A 19,463-nucleotide genomic window follows, 5' to 3' on the forward strand; every position below is an offset into this window, starting at 1 on the left:
ATTCAGGATAAGGCATTTTAGTCAATTTTTGGCCTTATGACAGTTATAGGAAATGATGTAGGCGAAGAAATATTGATATTCTATTCTGAAAAATGTTATTTTCAGGGTGTTATGTAGGAGGCCCTGCAGGTGTTAGGCTAGTAAACCGTAGAGGCTTTTTAGTAGTCAGGTGAGGGAAATATGCTATGCTAGGTAATTTTAAAATATTATCCGGTTTATTAAATTATGAATATTATGTATTGAAGTATGGTGTGGCTTGAGAATATGAATATAGTGCGGAGATATGCTTTACGAATTTCAGTACCATGATTATACGAATTCTAGTACCATGATTATACGAATCTCAGTACCATGATTATACGAATTTCAGTGTTATGATTATGCAGTTTCAGTGTTATGATTATACAGTTCTTAGTATTATGAAGTATGAATTACAATATAGTTTATGCAGTATCATGGTTATTATGGTTATTTCAGAATCATGGTGGTAAATCAGATAGTTGTATATAGAGATATATTATATAGTATCAGACCTTGTTGGACTATGCAGTTACAGAGCACGGTACCATTGCTACAGATATTATGTTATGTTATGAGTGCAACCACCTATTTAGATAATGTGTGGTAGTAGGTCGATCACCTAGGCCCTTGACGTGGACAGGCTCCCCATCGGATATGAGTTGAGGTGGGTAGATCAGACCGATGGAGTATAGTGATTTACCCTGGTCGACCAACCAGTGTAGATCCCGCCTACAAGCCGCACAACCCTGTCATGAGGGGTTAAATCATGACACACAGTTATCCACAGAGAAAGTTTTCAATTACTATTACGTATGTACAGATTTATAGAAGCAGGGAACATACTTACTTATACTAGAAGTATTTTGAATAGTAATCTTCAATATTGTTATGTTAAGCAACATGGAAAGGGGTGGTGGATTTTATCACTTGTACTGTATTTACATATTCCATTATACATGATTATATGAAAACATATTTTCATAATATTGTAACTCATTTGCCACACACTAGTAATAGCATATTTCGTCTTACCGAGCGTTGGCTCATCCTAATTACTTTAACGTTTTTCAGGTGATCCAGGTAGGTGAGCAGACCAGGCTCGCAGATAGAGGGGCCATAGTACTGCCCTGTCAGTAAAAAGTGAATATATTTTGGGAGTATTTATGTATAGCCCTCACCAGCTAAGGATATTTTGGGAACAGTGATATGTGTATATTTTGGGAAACATGTAGTACTCTGGTATTGTATGGTATTGTATGGTATATATATTTACATATGGTTATGTCTATGTGATTGCTGCTTCTCACTGCTTAGGCTAATGATTGGGTTTAACCCCGTATGGTATCAGAGTATGTTAAGTATCACAGTATATAAAAAAAAATGGAAATTAGGCAGGTCGTTACAGATCGTGGACAGGTTGACGAAATCTGCTCACTTTTTACTGATGAAGGTTAACTATCCTTTGGGTAGGCTAGTGGAATTGTACGTGCATGAGATAGTGAGAATGCACAGGGTACTAGTGTCCATTGTGTCTGATCGAGACCCGAGGTTTACCTCTCGTTTCTGGAAGAGCTTGCAGGAAGCACTAGGGACGAAACTTACTTTCAGTACTGCGTTCCACCCCTAGATTGATGGACAGTTGGAGAGAACAATACAAATCTTGGAGGATATATTACGGGCTTGTGTGTTAGACTTCGGTGGTAGCTAGTTGCAGTTTATGCCACTGGTAGAATTCGCTTATAACAATAGCTTCCAAGCTAGTATCGGGATGGCACTGTTCGAGACTCTGTATGGTCGGAGGTGTCGATCTCCTCTATATTGGGATGAGGTATTAGGACCTGAACTCGTATAGCAGGCATCTAAGAAGGTGTGTTTGATCTGGGATAGGATTAAATCGGCTCAGAGTCGGCAGAAGAGTTACGTGGATATTCGCCGCCATGAGTTGGAGTTCGAGGTGGGGTAAGATATTCTTGAGAATCGCTCCGATGAAAAAGGTGATGAGATTTAGGAAGAAGGGCAAGCTAAGCCCGAAGTATATCGGACCATTCGAGATTCTTGAGTGAGTGGGTTTGGTAGCCTATGGGATTGCACTACCCCCAGCACTCTTGAGGATCCACGAGGTGCTTCACGTATCTATGTTGAGGAGGTATGTGCTGGATCGTTCGCATATTATTAGTTATGAGGACTAGGAAATTGATGATACTTTGGCATATGAGGAGGTACTTGTTCGGATTCTGGACCGTAAAGTTCAGAAGTTACGCACCAAGGATATACTACTAATGAAGGTATTGTGGCAAAATCATAAGGTTGAGGAAGCTTCTTGGGAACTGAAAGTAGAGACACACCGCAAGTATCCACAGTTGTTTTGAGTATATGTGTATTACCCTACCTTGTATGGAATAGATGGTAAGTCTATGGGAGTGTGTGTTATTGTGAACTCTTAAGACGATTTATGTATGTAACCACGGTATTTCTCTTCCATAAGTGAGGGTATGTATATGTATTGTGATGGGACTGCGTTATAGTAGTCGTCGGTTCTTTCTAGAGACAAGTGTGTGTTTGATTGTATGAATGAGTTCGTGAGTGAGAGATTACAAATTTTGAGGATGAAATTTTTGTAAGAAGGGGAGGTTGTAAGAACCCGAAACGTGATATGTGGAATAAATTAATAAAGAGAAGGGTAAAATGGTAATTGAGCAGGTTTCGTCGACAAAGCTAGAGTTCGTCAACGAAGGGCCTTTACTATTCGACGATGAATTTCAGGTGCTCGTCGAAGAGGAGAAGCCGAGAAGTTTCAAAAAATCGAGAATCTCAGGCTCGTCGACGAGGCCACCATTTTGTTGACGAACCGTCTACATTGGCTCGTCGACGAAGACGTCATTTTGTCAACGAGGCCGGCCGAGTCAAAGGGCTATAAATATCCATTTCCTTTTCTTCCAAGCTAAGTAATCTAAAACCCTCTCTCTCTCTCTCTCTCTCTCTCTCTCTCTCTCTACAAATTCGAAGAGCACTCTCTCTCTAGATTTCTTCACCGTACGTTACTGGAATCGACAATTTGTCGTTACCACGAGGATCAGGGAAGGATTCTCTTCAAGATTTGTGGATCAAATCTTCATTCCGAGCATTTTCGGGTTTTAGCTTAAAATCGAGGTAAGGCTTGATTTTTAATTCTGTTATAGTAGTTTTGTAGGTAATGAAATTGTACGTACTTTCTGTACTGTGATTTATAGGTTTTGAGAACTCGGTTCGCTGTTTAGGAGCCGTAAAGTTCGAGATTGGAATTCCGGGGAAAGGTAAGGGGATTCTGTTTATGTCGGTTATTTTTTAAATCAGACTCGGTAGAATTGTGGTTCACGGTCCTGTGTGTGTTTTGGTTACTCATTTGGGAGAATCTAACGGGTAAAATTATGGGTTTATCATGTTACAGTTTTGGGGAAAAGGGGGCATTGGGTTGCATCTCTGGTTTTGTTGGAAACCGTGAATATATTGTGATATATATATTGTATTATGGAGATGGTCGAGCCTCGACTTGTTATAAACTGTATTTTGAAAATCATGATTGTTGAGATTACCAAATGGGTGTGGATTGAATTGTTATGTGAACATGCATGAGTTGTGTTTTGCTGAAAGAAAATAGGAACGGAGTTCAGAATTGTTCCAGGTTTGAAATTTGGCTCTTGCCGAAGAGTGCGCAATACCACTAGACTGGCCGATTTTTATCGAAGGGTGTGAAAGTACCAGATCTGCACCGATTCAACACTGTAAGCTGATGTTGTGCCAGGTTACCGAGGGCACCGGCTTTTGTCGAAGGGTGTGAAATATCATCAGACTGCCGACTTTTGCCAAAGGGTGTGAGATATCACCAAACTGCCGGCTTTTGCCGAAGGGTGTGAGATATCACCAAATCATCGGCTTTTGCGAAGGGTGTGAAATATCACCAAACAGTCTGGCTTCGGCCGAAGGGTGTGACGACACTAAATTGTATTGCTTGTTGTCAAAATATTGGATCTATTTTAACTGTGCATGTTTCTATGTCATGTTAACATTCATATGCCACACACGGATATAACCTGGGTCTGTCTTACTGAGATGTGTCTCACCCCTATTGTATCTACATGTTTTTCAGGTTATTCAAGTAACCGGAACTAGCGTCCTTGTGTTGGGAGCGTAGTGGTCGGTATACTGCGTGTAATAACAAAAAAATATAAAAAGTAATTAAATAAAAAAAATTAAAATTAAGAGTAATTATTGATTAGTTAATCAGTTAAATATTATTAAATTAATGTATTAAATAAACAAATAAAGGAAAAAAATTAAATTAAATTAAAATTATTTACTAGTAATTAATTAGTTAAACATTATTAATTTGAATTAATTAAGTAAAGTAAAATGGTGATTATATATATATATAAGGATAAGATATATATAAATAAGTATATGTAAGTTAAGTTAAGTAAGTAAAGAAAAAAAAAAAAGAAAAACATCTTCAGGAAGCTTTTAGCTTCCTGAAATAACTAGTGCGCAGCTCTCTCTGTTCTCTCTTTGTCTCGTCATCCACTCTCCATCTCCGCCTCTCTCTCTCCCCCCATTTCTCGACGTATATTTGATCGATTGGGAAACGGAAGGTGCAGTTGGATTCCTAATTCTGCTACTAATATTTCTACTGGAGCGGATTTGTCGTGGGAGCGGCGTAGGCACCATTTCTGGGATAAGGTAACTTTTCCCTAATTTCTCAATTTCTTGTTAAATTTGTTGTTGAATCAACGATCAGACACCACCATGGGGTCCTAGTCGTGATCGTCGTCATTTTGATATAAGTAAAGTTCCAATTGAGGTTTTCTAGGCCCTACTCCAAAGCGAGAGTGAGATTTGGGAAATTTGGTAATTTGATTATATTTAAGGGTATATTTATTTACTTAGAATTTATGGGATTAGAAAATATTAAAATAATATTTTATTCAGGATTAATTACATGGAACTAGAATTTTTTATTCAGGATCCGGGTGAACGCCGCAGGCATTTTTCGGAATTCCTGTTGGCGTAGTTCAAGAAACCAGGTAAGGGAAAAATATATATTAAATCAGAATTTTTATGAATTTAGTGAAAAAATAAATTATGTTATATATACGTGTATATGTTTCGGTATGGGTAAAAAGCTAGCCGTTTAAATTATATATTTTTTTTGAGTTTAAGACTATTTATTAGATATGTATATGCGAAAATGAACTGATCAAAGTGGAAAATATTTTCAGGATAATTATATAAGAAATGAAAAGTATTTTCAATATATAAATATTAAATGTTGGTTGACTTATTTTACAGGCAGTGTATGGATTTTATTGTTAAATTGTGTGGCATGAGTAAATGTAAGTTTTGTACAAATATATGTTAAATGTATGACATGTAAGTTAAGTAAGTAATGCATTGTGAATAAACACATGATATGAACTATGTTGCTGGGATCATCTAGGCCCGGAAGATGGATCCGAATAGGGTCAAGACGTGGAAAGTAGGATTACTTTGGAGTCACGTGGACTGCAATTTAAGGCATGTAAGGCACAGTGGTAAGGTTCACTTAAACAACGGTTGGAAAATTGAACTTACTCTATAAGGGAGACAGTTTCGTTCAAGGGGGAACTGTTGGAACTCACAAGTGAGGGAGAGATTGTTGAGAATTCCATTTGTGAGCTTGTGCCACATTGAAAAAATTGAGTGGATGAAATGTGCTTATATATATGGTTGAACCCAATATTCAATAGGTTTAAGCCTTTGGGTCAAGTTGATATTCACCAATGTGTATCAGAGCCGGTTTCCAGGAGGTCCTGGGTTATAGTCTTGTTGCCCGCGTTTATCATGTGTTGATCTCTTCACGTGCTATCGAGCTGCACATGCAGGGCAATGTTAAAATTTGATTTACATTGTTGGTTCACAACCTAATAACTTAAATTTTTAGGTAAAGTGGTAATTTAACAACTGTTACTATAAGAGCATTGATGGAACAAGTTGCAACAAAATGCACATTCAAAACTATTGGATGAATACCAAAATAATATAACACAAAGGTGAAACTTGGAAAGGAGAAAGGATGTACAAAAATAAGAACTCATTATGTGGTGAAAAGAGCTGGAGCATGTTCTTTTATAGGTGTATTTGAAAAAGTGATCTCCATGGATTCTTGCTGAATTCCAGAATTAAGGATTTGGATTTGGACTATCCAATTTCTAGCCATAGAAGAGAATTTGGCTGTTGCAAAACTAATTCAATAAAAGTTATAGGCTAAATTATAAAGTGACTAAAAATAAAATTGCAACCATTACTTAAACATTGTGTGTTGAAAGTATGAATTTGAAACTTTAATTTGAATTTATGTGATTTGAATAAATTTTAATATAATTTTATATTATATTTTATCAAAATTTACATTAATTTAAATTCATGATCTCTCCTAAAGGTAGAGAAAGACTTTGAAAAATATTTTCAAGGAGGGTTCAATTTAAATTGCCCCACAGAACACAAATAATTTGCGCATATTCTTTTCCTCTTTTTGTGTTAAATTTTTATATGACAAGCTAATAACAAATTTTTAATTATTTTAATTTTTCTTTTGATTTTTTTTAACAAAATCCAAAATTTATTGATAACTTTCTCTTATAGCGGATGAATACCATGATTATAAATATGTAAAAACGATTTATAAATAAACTATCAAAATTAATCCAGACACCAAAAGCGAAGAAAATAAATAGATGCATATCACAAAGAAATGGGATATGCATATCACAAAGAATTCTAATACCAAGAAAAGAAGACTAAGAAAAAAATAAATAGATGCATATCACAAAGAGACATGCAATCTTGAGTGCAAAGGGAAGAAATGTAAAATTAAACATGATCCACTACCTCCTCCCCTCCCGTTGTGTAAGTCAAATCCATTACCTACTCTCAATTAATCCGAAACTTTTTTTTATACCCATATTGGTTATAATAATTTTCACTTTATCCCGTTACAAATTCATTTTATTGTAACCCACTTGGAATATAGGTTGGATGGGGGATGAACTCATTGCACCTGGAAGCTTTTCAAAGTCCACATGGGGCAAGTGACAAGTGCACAACAGCGGTGGCACGTGGAAACTCCGCTGCCTGATTTCACAAAACCTCTAGTCGAGTCTAGTCTAGTCTAGTCTAGTCTAGCGTGAGCTGCGTGACACTGAGAGATTATAAAAACTTCGGCTGAGTCATTCGATCACCGCTCATTCCCTTCTTTATCATCATCATCATCATCATCATCATCGGCCAAAACTTAGTAAGTGTCAGAGCACAGCGTTGGGTTGTACTCATTTTGGATAATTTGGAATGGCTCTCCGAACGCTCGCCAGCAGAAAAGCTGTAGGAGGTCTACGGCTCGCCGTCGGCCTCCGGAGCGATGCGAGACTCCTAGGGTTAGGGTTTCCGCAAGCCCGCGGGGTGCAGACCGTCTCCCTCCCCGATCTCCCCTACGATTATGGTGCCCTCGAGCCCGCCATCAGCGGACAGATCATGCAGCTCCATCACGCCAAGCACCACCAGACCTACATCAACAACTACAACAAAGCCCTCGAGCAGCTCGAGCAAGCCATGACCAAGGGCGATGCCTCCGCTGTTGTTCAGTTGCAGAGCGCCATCAAGTTCAATGGCGGAGGTTTGATTCTCTGTGTTTCCCTCTCCTCTCTAATTTATGTCGCTAGTGGTCGTTAAATTTCTTGATATAGCAATTGTTTTATTTTCTAGTTATTTTCCCCCCATTTGTTGGTTGTTGTTGTTGGAAAAAGCCGAGTGTCTGAGGTTTTCTCTCCGATGTCGCGTGGCTGAACTAACCATACTAGTCTCTGTTATACACGCACACACACACACACATAGTCTGCAAAACGGGAGAAACAAAGACAGTTAAAACATTGGAAGTGTAGAGAAGAAATGCGACCTCATTGTGTAGTCATTACCCGATCAATTTCGTGTGATTCTTGTATGAGAATACCTTTTTTTATACATTTCAAATCTTTTTTTGAACGATCACTAAAACTTTTGGTTCGCTGTGTTACCTTTTGTTACTTCATTTTTCCTGCTTTCCACTTTTGATAAGTTTTGAAATGATACTGATGGATTATGAACTATTGGAATGCATATTGTTGACGCGCAGCGATTTTAATCTTCCGATAAAAAAAAAAAAAAATCACACAAACAACATTTACAAAAAAATGGAGACGAGAGATTTTACGTGGTTAAGGTTGCCTACGCCCACGGAGCATGCACTTGGAGAAAAAAATATTGTGAAACGATGGCAGTGCAAGATCTGATTAGTGTCTCCCCGATTCCAGATCCCTTGTATACCCCTTCACCTTCAATCTTGTGAAGAAAAGTTCTTCCTAGAGAGAAAGCCCCCTCTAGCCCTCCTTACACAAAATGACAAGCAAATACCTACTTTTTTCCATGACTTACAAATATATATATGACACCACACAATCGTTGGATTTAGAGATAATCCAATGACTGTGATAAAAACCACAATAAATAAATAAATAAAAACATATTTTTTTAACAATTTCCACCTTGGCTTTTAATCACAGCCAAGCATAACATTCCATCCCCACGCTCTGGGATACTCTGTCAACAATCAACAAGAGACTACATTAACTAAGTCTAGAGACATTAACCAAGTCCAGACAGCGCTTGAACTTAGCTAATGTAACAGACTTCGTGAGCATATCTGCAGCATTTTCATTTGTGTGGATCTTCAATAACTGGAACTTACCACTTTCAACCCAACCTCTAATTGCATGGTACCGCACGTCAATATGCTTCATGCGAGAGTGGTAGACCTAATTCCTTGCTAGGTAGATTGCACTCCGACTATCACAGAATACGTGTAACCTATCCTGCATAACACCAAGTTCTTGAATCAGTCCAATTAATCACAAAGCCTCCTTACCTGTCTCTGTCAAAGCTATGTATTCAGCTTCTTTAGTAGACAAAGCTGTAGTAGGTTGCAACATAGCCTTCCAACTAATGGAACTACTAGCCATGGTAAAAATGAAGCCAAAAGTAGACCTCCTCTTGTCCAAATCACCTGCATAATTGGAGTCCGCATAACCTTGAACATTACAATCATCAGTACTTTCAAACAGGATACAATAATCAGAAGTGCCAGGCAAATATCTGAAAATCCATTTCACCGCAGTCCAATGCATTCTACCTGGATTAGCCATATATTTGCTTACCAAACTAACTGCATATGACAAGTCTGGTCTACTACATACCATAGCATACATCAGACTTCCTACTGCACTGGCATAAGGCACACTAGCCATATCCAACTTATCCTCATCAGTAGAAGGACACAGTTTAGCAGACAACTGAAAATAAGCAGCTAGAGGTGTACTTACCGGTTTAGCCTTGTCCATATTAAACCTTTCCAATACCTTCTCAATATACTTACCCTGTGACAACCACAACTTCTTCTATTGTTTGTCCCTCCTAATTTCCATGCCAATGATCTTTTTAGCTGCACCAAAATCCTTCATCTCAAACTCATCCTGTAACCTGACTTTCAACACATTCAACTCATCAGTACTGTTAGAGGCAATCAACATGTCATCCACATATAGCATAAGGATCACTTTTACACCACTGTTAAACAATCTGAAGTAAACACAACTGTCATAACTGCTTCTAACATACCCAATCCTCAACATATAAGAATCAAACCTCTTATACCATTGCCTAGGGGGGATTGCTTTGAACCATAAAGAAACCTATTCAACTTACATATCAGGTGCTCTTTGCCTTATTTCACAAACCCCTCCGGTTGCTCCATAAAGATATCTTCCTCCAACTCACCATGAATGAAAGCTGTCTCTACATCCATCTGTTCCAGATCTAAATCGTTTATGACAACCAATGCTAACAAGGATCTAATAGAAGCATGCTTAACAACAAGAGAAAATATTTCATTATAATCTATGCCTTCTTTCTGTTTATATCATTTTGCTATTAACTTGACCTTATAATTTATCCCTTCTGATTTTGAAGTAGGTTCTTTCTTTCTGAAAACTCTCTTACAACCAATCAACTTCCTGTCCTTGGGCTTCTAAACCAACACCCAAGTGTCATTCTTATGAAGAAACTCCATCTCCTCAACCATGGCTCCAAGCCAACTATCTCGTTCAGAACTCTGAACTGCTTCCTAAAAATCAAAAGGATCTCCACTACTAGTAATCAGAGCAAATGCATTTAAGTCCTCAAACCCGTACCTGATCGGAGGCTTAACATTCCTCCTTTCTCTGCCTGTGGTTAGCTCTGTAAGCTCATGTCTATCACCTGTCTGAGGAATTTCCTGAGGAACTATAGCCTGTCTCACTGTATCTTGTGCAACAGAATCAACAACAGTAGTCTGAGTATTACCCATACCTGAATTCTGAATACTGTCCAGCTCCACCTAAATAGGTACTCCCGCTGAATCAGACTCCACCTTCTTATCAGCATTCTCCTTCAATATGACTTCTTCATAGAAGACCACATCCCTGCTAATGACCACCTTCTGTGCTATAGGGTCCCACAACCAGTATCCCTTCACTCCTTATTAGAAACTAAGAAATACGCACGGTTTGGACTTAGAGTCCAACTTTGATCTGTCCTGTTCCTGCACATGCACATACGATGGACAACCAAATATTTACAACACAGAGTAATCTACTGGCTTACCTGTCCATACCTTCTTAGGAACCTTTGCGTCAATAGTTGTAGAAGGAGACCTGTTTATCAGGTAGCATGCCATACTCACTGCTTCTGCTTAGAATGACTTAGGCAGATTAGCTTGAATTCTCATACGCCTTGCCCTCTCTAGTAATGTTCTATTCATTCTTTCAGCCACCCCATTCCGTTGTGGCCTATGTGGAACTGTATAGTGCATAGTGATCTCCTCTTCCTTACAGAAGTCAATTAACTAGTTATTTTTGTACTCTAGTCCATTTTCTTAGAAACTTCACCTGTTTCCCTATTTGTTTCTCTACCTGAATTTTCCATTCCGTGAACTTGCTGAATGCCTCACTCCTGTGCTTCAAAAAATACACCCAGACTTTCTTGGAAAATTCATCAATAAATGAGACAAAATAAATAGCACCATTGTGAGATTGTACCTGTATTGGACCCCATACATCTGAATGAATGTACTCCAACACCTCCTTGCTCGTATGCTTTCCTGTTCTGAAACTCACCTTGCACTAAGTAACTGGAACCTGTAGTAACAACCAAAAGATCCCCATAAAAAACTGATGAACTGCTCTCCACTACAGTAGCCTGCTCAGTCTTCTTCCTGTTCTTTTCCTCTAAATCTCTTTTCCTTCTTAGACAGTCCTTCTTCATATGCCCTTCTTTCCCACGATAAAAACAACCACTCTTCCAGTTCCCATTCTTACCCCTAGACTTGGATTGAGATTTCCCTCGATTCCAATTACTCCTGCTAGAACTCCTGACCCGTTGTTGGCTAGATTCACCCTTAACCACCAACCCTTCTCTATGTCCTGGATAATCTGGTTTGTGAGAATTCTCACCCTCCAGAATGACAGTAGTCACCTCATCAACTATAAGAGTCTCCTTACCTAGCAGTAGTGTGGTTTTCAAAGTATCAAGTGAATTGGGAAGCGAATACAACAAAATCAGTGTTTTATCTTCCTCCTCAATTACTCAACAACCGCGTGATTATTTTATTGGAATAATTGAGGTGGTCTCTAACTTCTGTGCCCTCAGTCATCCTCAACTGATACAACTGTTTCTTCAAATACAGTCTATTAACTAGGGACTTGGACATATAAATATTCTCCAATTTTTTCCAAAGCTCACTTGGTGATGTTTCATTCAACACACTGTATTTAATTTTTGGAGCTAAACTTAAGCGAATGGTACTTACCGCTTTCATTTCCAGCTCCTCCCGCTGATCAGCTGACATGGTCTTTGGCTTCTTGTTTTTCCCATACAGTGCCTTAATTAGTCCTTGTTGGACCAACACATCCTTCACAGTGCTCTGCCACAAACTGAAATTATTTTTTCCATTAAAGGGCTCCACCTCGAACTTGGCCGTTGAAGCACTCGCCATTAAAATTTTTTTTTCTCCCTTCTTTTTTCCTTCTCTCCTCTGATGTTGGCACCTGTCAAGATGACGTCAGCAGCGTCAACTTCTGCGTCAGCGTGACGTGAGCGCTCCATGGAGAGGATCTGCACCTTGATCCGGTTGTTGGGTCCGACCTGTTCCGCTCGACCCGGATCGCTGATCCACTGCACGTGCGACCCGCACGTGTTCTAACCGACCTGGATGTTGACTCACGCCTTGACTCGGCGGGTTCTGCTTGGATCCAACCCGCAACCCAGCCTCTTGACTTGTGTGTCAACCCGTTGCGTTCTGTACCCGATCCAATTCTGAATCCGGGTATGTCAAGCATTGTTCATCATGTTCTTCATCCGTGAAAAAAAATTTTTTCTTCTGAATTTTTTTTTAGCACCTTCAATTGAAAAATGATCCTCCTTCAATTGAAAAAATTCTGGAATAATTTTCCAGCACCTGATCAGAATCCGCGTACCTCAATCTGATTTTTCAATTGAAAAATTTCGGAATAATTTTCCGGCACCTAATTTGAATCCGCGTACCTCAATTCGATCTAAACGAACCGTTATGATCTTAAGCACTCCCACGGAAAGACTTTAGATACAAAAAAAAAATTTCTTTCAATTTGATCTGATCTATCAGATCTACATCTAATCGAAACCATGCTTTGATACCACTTGTTGACGCGTAATGATTTTAATCTTCTGATCAACAAAAATAAATCACACAAAGAACATTCACAGAAAAATGGAGATGAGAGATTTTATGTGGTTCGGGAAGGTTGCCTACGTTCATGGAGTGTGCACCTGGAGAAAAATCCACTATGAAACGATGGCAGTACAAGGTGTGATCAGTCTCTCCTTAATCCCTGATCCCCTGTACACCCCTTCACCTTCAACCTTGCGAAGAAAAGTTCTTCCTAGAGAGAAAGCCCCCTCTAGCCCTTCTTGCACAAATGACAAGCAAACTCCTACTTTTTCCCATGGCTTACAAACATATATATGACACCACACAACTGTTGGATTTAGGGACAATCTAACGGCTGTGATAAAAGCCACAATAAATAAATAAAAAAAAACATATTTTTTTAACACATATCAAGCAAAATATATTCTTTATGAACAAATCCTGTTCTTATTAAGTTTGTTCATTTAATTTCTTTTTTATTAGTGGAAGAAATGCATAATTAATGCATGCATATTATTATTGATACAAAATAAATTTGAATTGAAATTTTTATATTGTTGGGAAAAATTATTATTTAAGCGTCCTTTGCCTACCAAATTATTTTGTTGCCTCACTCTTTTTTTGTTAATCTAATTTCCCTCTCAAATCTCGCTGATGATATTGGGCATGTAATGTACTTAGTGAGACTTTCTAATATTTCGCAATAGTAAAGATAATTTTATTGATGTCATCATCAATATAGTTACTCGTTTTACTTATTGTCATTGATTTTTTAAAGATGCATGTGATGCCTTCTACTTCATGCAGGTCATGTCAACCACTCAATTTTTTGGAAGAATCTCACTCCTGTTCATGTTAGTTTATTTTGCTAATAATTAGCTTTTATATGATACTTTTTTCCCCTCTTATGTTCATGTGCTGATCCTGGTTTTTAACACATGGTAAATTCTATGGGACAGGAAGGAGGTGGTGAGCCTCCAAAAGGTTCCCTGGGTTGGGCTATTGACACAGATTTTGGTTCTTTGGAAGCATTGGTGCAGAAAGTCAATGCTGAAGGTGCTGCTTTACAGGGCTCTGGATGGGTGGTATGTTATGCTGCTTGTTATAGTTCTGACGTTTTTCCCTTCATTGTACTTGTTATTTTCTCATATCACAAATCAATACTTGTTTTTGTTTTTCTTTGCTTTTTCTGATTTTCTCTGCCCCATTCATCTGATACCCTTCTTGGCAGTGGCTTGGCCTGGACAAAGAATTGAAGAAGCTTGTAATTGAGACGACTGCAAATCAGGTAACTATTCTTTCTCATCAAAGCCTTCTGCATAGTTGTTAAGAATCGTTTGATTCTCGATTGGGATCATGCGATTCGTATCGAGAATGGCATAATCAGTTTGAATTGCATGGGAGAATCGCAGAAGGCAGTGAATTGAGGTGAATCGGTGAATTGAATCAAATCATAAGAATCGTAAGAAAGTCTGTCGGTGAACTTCATTCTGCAGTTCTTACTTCTGCCATTGGATAAGATTAGAAGTAAACCAGAGTTAGAGAAGGAAACCTGTCTTAAGAAGAAAACCAAAGTCAACTAGGTGCGCTAGCTTTTGGTTGGCACGTTGCCATCTTAACCCCTCTGGATTTAAAGATGTGATTTTCATGCATTTTTATATTTTAGTAAGTTTGTTTATGTTTTTTATTTACTTTCTCTTCTTGTTTTAGTTATTAGAGCAAGCCCATGCATTAAAATTGAATTTTCTTATTCAACACCATAAAATATAAATTTTTATTGTTTTTTCATTGATTCATTCCCTTGAAAACCATAAAGTTCAAATTTTCATTAAGTTTTTCTTGTTTGCTCTCCTTATTTTTTAAAAAGAAAACATGCACGTGAATTTTTTATTGTTAAAAGTTAAAACATGTAAACGTACACCATAAGCATGAAGTTCAGTTTTTATAATTTTGTCCTTATCTTACTTTTTGTCATTTAGCGTATCTTGAACTCTTAGTATACTGCTTTAGTTTTGAGTCACATAACAAGTGTTATAGTTTCATTGAAACTAGCTTAACTTGATACTTGATGGAGGTGGAATGGTTAGATAATTGCATATCTTGCTTATATGGCTAGTTTTCCTTTTATATCAATATATGCATTGAGTTAAATAGATCATGGCAGGTTTTGGCTCATTGGAACCACTTATAGAAGAGTACTTACTTTTTTGAAAAATTACTTGTCTAAGAGTAGTATGAGATTACTTATTATAAGCAATTTTTTTAGAAAAATATTTTTTTGGAAAATACCTATTTTCTTAGAAAAAAAAGTTGTTTGGAAAAGTATTTTTCGAAATAAGTACTTATTTAAATGTAAACCAAACACTATTTATTGACACAAGTACTTGTAAAAAAGTACTTTATGAAAAAAAGTACGTATATTTTTTAGGATAAAAGACACCTCCTTTGAGGTTTGGCAAAAAGATAATGATCTTTCCCGAGGTTTCGAAAGTATTGGGAACCTCCTCTAAGGTTTGACAAATTTCACGGATTTCTCCTGAAGTTTGGCAAAAAGATATAAACCTCCCTTTGTATTTAGCAACAAGACAAACTTTTTCTGGGGCGCAAGTGTCCTAAGAATCCAATATTAGGGGAGATTTGAGAGAGTTTTGAAGTCTTAGGAGAGGTCCCTAGGATTTTTGAAATCTCAGGAGATATCCTTGTCTTTTTCCCCCCCTTAGGAGAGTTTAGTATCTTTTGCTCTAACTTTTAAGACATTCCAAATGGAGGCTTAGACCTACAAAACTCGTTTCAAAGGCAAGCACCATTCCAATTATCAACATGGTTAATCCATGTTTGTTGAAATTTCAATGTATCTTACTATTTTACTTGTTTCACATTTATGCAAGTCATTAGAGATTCGATTCGATTCTATTCAATTCTCAATTCATGAAATTGGGATTTCGGTTCACTATTCGAATCTCGATTTGACAACTATGGCCTTCTATCTCTAACTAATTGTCAAAGACTTGGATTTTGTTAAAACAACAACAATAGGAACATCAAACCAAGCCTTAAGTCTCACTAGATGAGGTTGGTTACATAAATCCTAATTCACAATGTTCATATGAATATTTTGTTGACTCAGTAAGACTGGTGTCATTTAAGTGTAATAGCTCTTAGTGCCCCATGACAATCAAGAATCCTAGGTTTGTGATAATAAGCTCTGTTTAGAATCATCCTCATGACGTATATTGTAAAACAAACTTGGAGACTTGTGCATCTTCATAAGTATCAACCTTCTGGAGGCTTAAATGAATTCTCTTTCATTATGTTTTGTGTTTTGATTTGTTTTGTTTGTTTGTTTGTTTGTTTGCCTTTTTTTTTTTTTTTAAATTGAATGCTATCTGATTGATGTTGGCACAGGATCCACTGGTAACAAAAGGACCAAATTTGGTTCCCTTGCTTGGAATAGATGTTTGGGAACATGCATACTACTTGCAGGTAAATATTTCCAGTCCCATAAATGTGTGCATGCTGCAGATAGCTTGATATGGTTCTGCATGTTTTGTTGAGGATCCATCATTTGATCATTATTGCTTTTAGCATCAATGGTTTGTTACTTTTGTTTTTTAAACAATAGAACATAGTGTTGGGAATAAACGAACAAATTCCCGTAACCTGTGAGAAACAAATAGAGAAAGAATAACGCACAAGACAATATTTACGTGGTTCGGTAATTTTGCCTACGTCCACGGAGTTGCAGGGATTTCAATATTATCAGAAAGAAAGCACAAAGAGTGCGGCGATACAATTCTCTCGCTGTCGCTCTCTCGCGGATACAACCACACACACAGCCCTAATCACCCGAAAGCATCCCTTTTATATGTTGCGCCTAGGGTTCCGTTCCGAATGGGCTCCAAAAAATTTTCCCGGGGGCAACGGACCTCCACGAGTACGCCTTAGGATAGAAATCTCTAATTAAATAGGGGTCGGGTCGTCATCCAAATTAAAACACAACTAGGCTCCACAAAAGCCCAACACATAGGACTTTATTTTATGAGGTTGGTGGAAAAGAAGGATGCAATTGAAGTTGCGTTTGTCCCTCAAGTTTATGTACTATATTCTCAGGAATTATATACAAGTTTATTGCGTCTAAATTTCAAAATTTAACCGAGTTGACAAAATCTTCAAAGATGCAAGACATTGGAATTTATCGCTTTCTGTTTTGGCCTAGTCTATTTCATTTGTTCATGCACAGAATTTGCTCATTCCATTGCAAAATGTTTACTTTAGGCTACAACAGGGTTAGTGGGGTGTTTTTTTCTTCTCCTTTAAAATGAACTGAAGAATCAGATTAAAAAACATATACTGCTGACAGAGTAATTGGTTAGTTCTTAATTTTGGAGCCCTTAGAACTGGGACCTTCCTTCCCAAATGTGCTGCCTGTGCTTAAAGCAGCAAAGCTGTGGTGTTTTTGTTGTCGAAGCAGAAATGTGTGTCCTTACACGTGCAGGCATGTACATGTGGTGCAAACAGAAGTGTGATTATTGGCAATCAGATAGGACTCTAGTGAGTTGGTGACCTTTGTTCAAGTACAAGTACTATTTTAGCTTATCATGGCTCTGGTTAGGCCAAAGCCAGCATGAAGAAGGGAGCACTGTTTCTATTCATCATGATGAAGCTGCTTATGGTCTTGTAGCCTGTCGGCATCTCTAGATTTCTCTACTCCTTCTCAAGGGTAGTACATGAGAAGTGGGGGATATTGACCCCATTGCAGGAATAGGTTGGGAAAGAAAGTACATACCAAGAATTTACACTTTTTAAGCAATGGAGCATGGTGTTGGAGTTTTATATTTGGAGTCGTGAATCTCAAGAAAGTTTAACATAATCTTGTCTCTGTATCTTGTTCTAATCCATATGATTTCAAATTCTCAAGGTTTGGACTTGATTGCCTCTGAAAGCATTTCATCATTTCTAACTGCAAAGATTTCCTGAATTTTGTTCAAAATCATGTTGTGTTTTGTATCCCATGTTCCACATGTAAATAACTTGAGGTATTTTTGTATTTTTTCCTTTCTTTCATTTCCCCAACGGCACAGTACAAGAATGTGAGACCAGATTATCTGAAGAATATATGGAGTGTCATCAATTGGAAGTATGCGAGTGAAGTTTATGAGAAAGCGTGTCCATCCAGTTAAGAAGCTGTGTTTTGATTAAGCAGCTTGGGTTGTTTTAAGAGAGGGAATAAATTCATGTTCGCCAGTGCAGTTCATGAGAGTGTGTCCTCCATGCAAGCAGCTCTGCATCCTCTAGCGCCTGTATTTTGGGAGATACCACTTAGCAGCTCCAGAGGATTTTAGAGAGGAATAAATCCATGTAATGTATCCTTTTCCTTTTTTTTTTTTTGTGTGTATGTTTTTATAAATGTTTTGGACGGAGTGTTGAATCAACTGTGTGGAAAACTCTTGAGCTGTGTTGCTCTCCTCTTGTAGACCTCTTTGATTGGAGTCGGAAGACAGTTCTCTCCCATACACAATTGCCTGTTTGAGCTGAATGTGCTTCGAGTTTTTTAGCTGCATCCAGCTTGAGACCCAGTTAATGTGCCTGTTTATCTACGCGGAGGAGAATTTTCTTGAATTTATTTATTTATTTATTTGGGATTCTTTCTGATTCTGTTGTTCAATAGAAGCATGTTTTATTAATTCTTTCTTTAGACGTAAATCGCTTGGTGTTTATGAAGGAATAGGGCATGCAAGGAACTTTCTCTTGTTGGTATCCAAATTTAAAAGATGAGTACGCCAGCCCCCACGCAGCATTGCCTTTTTTTATTTATTTATTTGGAGCTGTGATATCCCTCCCTACTCAGTGCGTCTTCATGGGCACTCCGCCCCTCCCCGGCACCAGTCTTCTCTAAAGATTCAGTTGAATTCTTCCTTCGCATTTAAAGTTGAAGTTTGATTCGAAGAGATCTCAAATATAAAACTTCATCTGATTAAATTTAATTTGATTATAAAATAATAATATAAAATAAGTAAAAGAATAACACATATCTTATTAACTTCAATTATGCAATATTGCAGGAGTTGGATTTAATTCATCAGGTGTACGAGATTTAGCCAACATTTTGAACTTTACGTAAGGTGGGTCAAGTTTGAATTGAACAAATAAATAATAAATTATGGACTAATTCAAACTCACTCTGACGTTGCCACCTGCCAGCAAATTCCATTGGAACAGTTTAATATCAAATATCAAAAATCTCAAAATTTGGTTAGGTTTAGTATGTGAATCAGTGGCTGCAACAAGATCTCTAATTCCCCGTTTTTAAAATTTCTGGAAAATTTTGGTTTATGAACATTTCGTAGTCTCAGGTATCTTGGATTTGTTTCCACCTACAAAAGATTGTGTGAAATGTTTGATGATCAAACGTAACCAATAGAATCTATTAAACTTCGACAGGTCGGAATTTGTCTGAACAGAATAAGGCCATCAAGTGGTTTCTTGCGAGGAAGATCGCTGAGCAAGCTGCTACTAAAGATGCTCAAGAATCAAGAAGCTTGTGTCTACAAGAAGTAATTATACTTCTTAAACTTAAGTTTAATTTGTGAAATATCTATTTTTAGGCCTAGCATAGTCATAA

The 19,463-nt window shown here is 37.6% G+C and overlaps 1 protein-coding gene across 2 annotated transcripts; it reads left to right on the forward strand.

Moving 5' to 3' along the window:
- The first annotated feature begins 7,053 nt into the window (after positions 1 to 7,053).
- On the forward strand, positions 7,054 to 18,352 carry LOC131165517 (superoxide dismutase [Mn], mitochondrial-like). Of its 2 annotated transcripts, XR_009139592.1 has the most exons (7): positions 7,094 to 7,702; positions 13,649 to 13,695; positions 13,801 to 13,926; positions 14,073 to 14,129; positions 16,247 to 16,324; positions 17,923 to 18,199; positions 18,316 to 18,352. XR_009139592.1 is itself a non-coding variant. In XM_058123406.1 (6 exons), the coding sequence occupies exons 1-6, from the start codon at positions 7,378 to 7,380 to the stop codon at positions 18,019 to 18,021; spliced, it is 732 nt and encodes a 243-aa protein (XP_057979389.1). In that variant the 5' UTR covers positions 7,054 to 7,377; the 3' UTR covers positions 18,022 to 18,352. The 2 variants fall into 2 exon arrangements, 1 of the variants encoding a protein (XP_057979389.1); XM_058123406.1 differs by having other exon boundaries at positions 7,054 to 7,702; positions 17,923 to 18,352.
- The last annotated feature ends 1,111 nt before the right edge of the window (positions 18,353 to 19,463 follow it).

Source organism: Malania oleifera, chromosome 10 (assembly GCF_029873635.1).
Source record: "Malania oleifera isolate guangnan ecotype guangnan chromosome 10, ASM2987363v1, whole genome shotgun sequence".
Lineage (NCBI taxonomy): Eukaryota > Viridiplantae > Streptophyta > Magnoliopsida > Santalales > Ximeniaceae > Malania > Malania oleifera.